The sequence below is a fragment of the Mus pahari genome, chromosome 10 (genome assembly GCF_900095145.1).
Source record: "Mus pahari chromosome 10, PAHARI_EIJ_v1.1, whole genome shotgun sequence".
NCBI lineage: Eukaryota > Metazoa > Chordata > Mammalia > Rodentia > Muridae > Mus > Mus pahari.
In genome coordinates, this window is record NC_034599.1 from 35784675 (window position 1) to 35790734 (window position 6060).

At 51.2% G+C, this 6060-nt stretch overlaps 1 protein-coding gene across 2 annotated transcripts in view; it reads left to right on the plus strand.

Moving 5' to 3' along the window:
• The first annotated feature begins 2273 nt into the window (after positions 1-2273).
• Clmp (CXADR like membrane protein) overlaps positions 2274-6060 on the plus strand; it is a 103449-nt gene continuing 99662 nt past the window's right edge. The window contains exons 1-2 of one of the 2 annotated variants that reach the window (XM_029543430.1): positions 2274-2289; positions 2435-2773. In XM_029543430.1, coding sequence (XP_029399290.1) covers positions 2749-2773 — 25 coding nt within the window. In that variant the 5' untranslated portion in view covers positions 2274-2289; positions 2435-2748. Of the gene's footprint in view, positions 2290-2377; positions 2774-6060 lie in introns of those variants that run through there. The other variant, XM_021207199.1, reaches the window with a different exon arrangement.

A 6060-nucleotide genomic window follows, 5' to 3' on the forward strand; every position in this document is an offset into this window, starting at 1 on the left:
ATATATATATATATATACACTCATGCACATACACAATACCTACACACACAAGCATACATGCTCACACACACACATATAGGACATATACACACACATGCACACACATATACAACACCTACCTATACAAACATACACACATACATACACACACATATAGGACATATACACACACAAGCATACACACATGCACACACATACACAACACCTACCTACACAAACATACACACTCACATACATACACACACATAGGACACATACACAAACACACAAGCATACACACATGCACACATACACACACTCTTACACACACACACACATACACACACACACACACACACACACACACACACACACGTTTACTCCAGAACCAAAGAAAGCTTTTAAATATTTTATAATATAAATATAGTGTTTTAAATGCTTGGGTTTTGGAAGGCGATTTTAGCATTTCTGAGCTGGAGCAGGACATCCCACCCTCCTAAGAGACAGTTCCCTTCCCTCTAAAACAGAATAAGAATGCTCCTGCATGGAGTCCGGGTTGGACTCTCAGGACAGAATGTGGGGGAGGGGAAGGGTTAGAGCTAATATCCTAAAGGACTCGGGCTTTTGACAACAATGCAAGAGGTGCACTCTCTCCTGGACTCTGCTTTCCTCGCCTGTGAAATGGGACTGACTTTCAGTACAACTGGCAAGGCCTAAGCCAGTCCTAAGGGGCTAAGGGAGCCAGAAAGGAGCTGGAGGGGGGCAGCCTGCCAGCCTCCGAGGGGACTGTTAATTGCTTATATGAATTATGATTAGGCTCTGGCCTCAGCCCCCAGTCTAGGTGGTGGGACTAAAGGTGAGTGGCAGCAGCCTCAGTCAGTCCTCCAGGGACATCCACAGGCTGGGACTACAAAGAACTGATCTTTTCTGCAGTGCCAGGAAAAGTGCCAGGAAGAGCTGTGAGCCCTTGAGACCTGAGCAGCCCCTGCTGCTGCTCTGCTCTTCTCTGGTCCTTCCTCACAGGAGGTTAAGCACCAAGGGCGACTGCCTGCAGGCTCTCCTTTGGGGGCCCACCAGTCTCTTGCCCTCTACCAACCTCCAATGCCATGTTCCCGGGGCAGAAAAAGGAGATTTAGTCAATCTCATGCAGCCTCATTGAGAAGAGGGAGACAGATACAGTGGCCCGCTGCCCCAGTCCATTTTCTGTGTTCTAGACTAAGGCTTAAGTAGAACCTGAGTTTTTATCTAACTGATTCCCAATCAGGAAGTGGTCTGCCCATCACCTGCTTCTGTCTCTCTAGTAAGTTGGTCTGACAAATTGTAAATTCTTTTTAAGAAAAAAGTTTTCCCTCTGGCTGACCGAGGCATTAGGCTCTTTCTTCTCCCAACATGAGATTCCAGGGTGGGGGCAATTCCAGCTTCTTGAGATTCATTATTTTAATAGTCTGATGGACAGGTTGAAGGATGTGAGTGTCTAGTGCTAACTTCTTTATCCCTGCAAAGCTGGTTACACTTAGCTCAGGCTGTCATGGAACTCACTAAATAGCCCAGGGTGGATGTGAACTCCTGACTATCCTCCTGCCTCAGCTTAATGCATCACTGTTTCCTTGAACTCTGGATTCCCAGGTCTCTAAGGAGAGTGGCAGGCTCAGCCCTGTGTGCATTTAACAGCACTTGACTATGAATAGCAAATGCAAAGACCACATGTGGGCTGCAAAGGGTCCAAACAAGGAAACCCTAAGAACTGTTTTAATAACCCACTACTGCACAAACCCACTATTTATATGGTGCCCCTAGTGATTTCATACCAACCTAACCAGACCTGGAAAGAACAGAGAGGAGAAATAAGAGGCTGGGGGAAACAAGAAGGGAGAGGAAAAAAGGAGGAGACAAGAGCAAGAAAGGGAACAAGATCTGGTGTAGTGATGCGCTCAGCGCCAGGTATATCTTTGTGAGTTCGAGGCCAGCTTAGTCTACATAGACTTCCAGACCAACAAAGAGCTACAGAGTGAGACCTTGTCTACCCCCCCCCCCAGTCATCCTCCCCGGGGGGAGGGAGAGAGAGAGAGAGAGAGAGAGAGAGAGAGAGAGAGAGAGAGAGAGAGAGAGAGAATAGAGCATTGTGAGAGACAAAAATATACAAAAGAGCAGAGAGATTAGAGAGATCAAGGAGAAAAAAGACAGAATTGAAAAGGCCGCATCCACCGGTTCTTAGCCGAAGTGCTGCGGATTCTCTCCTGCACCGCATCAGTTGGCACCGAGCGCCCCCCTCGATCACCCCGGGCCACGGCCCTCCCTCCCGGGTGGGAGGTAAAGCAGCCCCAACAGCTAACCCCAAACGCAGAAAGAGAGGGCGGGAGCGAAGAGAAGGGAGGGCGAGGGGAGGGATGGAGGGAGGGGCTGCGGTAGGAGGCAGCCGTGTGGTTCCAGCTCATTTTTTTTTTTCTTTCTCCAGTCGGTTTTCTTTCCAAACAGGGAAAAGTGTTCCACGAAGCGGTAGCTCCTTGCCGCCTCGCCTTCTCCTCCCTAACCCTGGGCCCGGCCCCCGTCCCGGCGCGAGCTGGTGGAGCCAGGGCTAGAAGCCCTCGGTGCCCCCGGAGCGCAGAGCGCAGGGGACCCGGGCGCGGGGCCAGCGCCCGCACATGGCTGCAGCCCCCCGCGCGCACCCCGAGGCGCCGCGCCCTGCTCACAGAAGGTCCGTCGGCTGGGCTCCGTCGCCCTGCAGCCAGGCTGCGCTGAGCCGGGAAGTGCCCGTGTCCGGGGATCGGAATGTCCCTCTTCTTCCTCTGGCTAGGTGAGTGCCTTGGGGAGGGCGGGAGTTTGGGTGGCCCTGGGGAAACGCCACCCTGCGTTTGGGTGGAGACCCGCCCTCAGCACCGTGGTCCCCGCAGTCCCAGAGTGCGGCAACCACTCGGTCCCTGCCTCCGCGCCACCGAGGGGCGCATCTGGCAGCGGAGGACCGCCCAGTCGGCCATCGAAATGTCTCACACATCTGGGCCCTCCAGCCAGCTACGGGGTGGGGGCGTTTCCTGGTGGAGTTTGGCGGAGAACCGTTTGGTATAGAGGGTACTTTTCAGCGCGTGGTTTGGTTTCAGGAGTACCGGGGGAAAGTGGAGAGCTGGGGAGGAAAGGTTCGTCCAGGGTTTTCTGTGCCAGGTTTTGAGGGTGGGGGGAGCTTTTTGTTTCAAACAGGCGCCTCTGAGCGCTCAGATTAGAAACAGATGTGTTGAAGGGGAAGAGGGAGGGAGAGGGAGGAGAGAAGGAAGAAGAAAAGGGTAGAGAAGGAAACAGCAGGGTGAAAGGAGCACCAAAAAAGCCAGGTGACCGCAGAAGATGCAGGCTGACCGCGACCTGGGGAAGGAGAGAAAGAAAGAGCCAGAGAAGCAGAGAGAACGGAGGACAGGAATGTGAAGACAAGCCTGAGAGAAGGGAGCCTGGAGTCCTTGAAACCAATGCAGCAAAGGAGGCAACAGAAGAAAAAACATACTCTGCCCCTCCTGAACCTGGCTCCGGGGCAGAAAGAGCCCTTCTGGGTGGTCCTCATTTAGGACCAAGCGGGTCTCCTGAGGCTGGGATGTGTGTGTGGGGGGGGTGGGGGGGAGGGTCCCTAAGACACAGGCTGGCTGACATTTCTGGGCTGCACCTGGCAGTTTTGTGGGCCAGGGCACAGAAGGGGTACATGGAAAGAGCTGGAGGAGGTTTGTGGACCTGCGAGGGACCAGGCCCTGAAGGCAGGAGGACAACTGAACAAAGTCCGAGTGTGTGTCAAGAAGCAGGGCTCTTGTCCACCTGGAGTCGAAACCCAAAGTTAGCAGGCATTTAGAGTAGGGTAGGTGTGGTGGCCCCGGAGACTGGCAGAGAAGTAACCGGGGATCCGAACTGACTGGCCAGGTGACTCTGGGCAGCTTCCTATGTAGGTTTTGTTTGCTTAGCCCCCCCCCCACCCAATGAGATCGTTTTTTTTCGGGCGTTTCCAGTCCTGAGAGACAGTATCTCCATTAATTGGATGGAGGCTGGAACCCAGAACCAGCAGAGGTGAAGGAGAATTGAAAAGCCACTTGGCATAGTGACTACAGCTTGTCAGACAGTCGCTGAAAACTTACACATTGGTTGGCATGCCCGTGTGCCGCCCCCAGGCTGGTAGCTGCTAAGGCAGAGAGAGAGAGAGAGAGAGAGAGAGAGAGAGAGAGAGAGAGAGAGAGCTACAGCCCAAGGAGGGAAGGGGAGGGGCTCTTTTCCAGCCTCTTTGAGATATTGGCCAATTGTTGCAGCACAACTGGCATAGCTAGATGGCACCTTTGTCAGACTCCCAGAGGCACCTCTAAGCCACCAATACTCAGACGTGCAGTAGAATCAAATTCGGAACTACCTTATTGGAGCCAACTAGCCTCTGATTCCTTTTTATACTGAGAACTTTCATATGAATGAGTTCATTAATGCCTCTGCTCTCCGAGTCAGCCCTACTGGATACCCAGTAGGCCTAAGCTCATATTGTACATGAAGAGAGCAAGGTGTACAGAAGTCAGGTAACTGACAAAGCCACAAACTCACAATGAACAGATGTGGGATTTGAAGGTAGACTGCGCATGGTGTGCCATGGAAAATGAAGAGTGACTTTGGTTCCAGTGGTTGGAGTCAGCTGGTAGGTGGGCCTGGATGTGACTCTCGATGGCGGCCATTCTCTCGGTTTATGAGAAAGGGCTGACTGAGGCCGAGATCAGAGGATGTGCCTATTCACTGTTTCTTCTTTATTTGCTTTTTTATTCCACTTTTAGATTTGCTTATTTTACGTGTTTGAGCGTTTTGCCTGCTTGTGTATATATGTGTACCATGTATGTGCCTGGAGCTCCTGGAAGTCAGAGGAGGGCATCAGATCCCCCACAGCTGGAGTTATGGATGGTTTGTAGTTTGGAGGAATGGATGGGTGCTGGGAATCGAGCCCAGTCCTCTACAAAGAGCAACAACTGAGCTATCTCTCCAGCCCTTGTTTCTTCTTTATTAAGTGCTTGCTAGGTGTAACCACTTCCTTAGTAAGGAAAGTAAGCACCTGAGTTAATTCCCCACATGCTTGCTTTCTTGGGTACTCTCACGAACTAAAGACCGGGAGGAGAGAAAGAATGACTGGCCGTGAATTCTCATCACTGAACCTTCCTCTACACCTCCTCTCAAGCTTTTTCCTCAGCTGGCTATTAGCAGATTCAAGTTTGTGATGTCCTGGGTCTAAGTTGCTTCAACTATTCAAGTCAGAGACAGGCATCAAAAAGGGAGCAATTTTAAGGGACCCCCCCCCCATACACACACACACACACACACACACACACACACACACACACTGCAAATGACATCCTGCCTTGGGTCAGGAGCACACAAGGAGAGCAGCTGTGCTGGCTGGATCAACTTCTCTTTGCAAAATGGCTTTGAGCATTGGGGTGTATTGAGGACCCTTCAGCTATGCCAAATTAAAATCCGGATTTGCCTAAAAAAGCAAAGCAAAAACAAACAAACAAAACAAAACAAAAACGAAAAGCCAACAACAAAACAAACCAACAAGACCAACCCTTCCTTATTCCACTGGTCCTTTAAAGGGGTAATTTTTCATATTGCTGCCTCTCTTGGGTGGCTGCAGTAGAGCCTCTTTTTGTAGAGAATGCACAGTGTACCCGAGAGCTGGGAGGGTTGGGAGAGTTTAATCATCTGTGCAAAGGTGGGCCAGTGGGCTTCTTTCTTGCTTTTTTTTTTTTTAACCCACCAGAGAGTGAGGAGGTCCAGTGCCTTGCCTCTTTACTGTGAATGAATGAACAGGTAGTGACCCCTAAGGGATAGAGAGAGGCCCTGTCCCCTCTGATACTGTCCTGAGCCATCATTTGCTATCTACTTCTGGTTTTGTTTGTTTGTTTGACTGGTTGGGTGGTTGGTTGGTTGGTTGGTTGGTTGGGTAGTTGGTTAGTTGGTTGGTTGGTTGGTTGGGTGGGTGGGTGGGTAGTTTGGTTTTTAAGACAAGGTTTTTCTGTGTAGCTCTCACTGTCCTGGCCTTGTTGGCTGGCTGGTTGGTTGGTTGGTTGGTTGGTTGGTTGGTTGGTT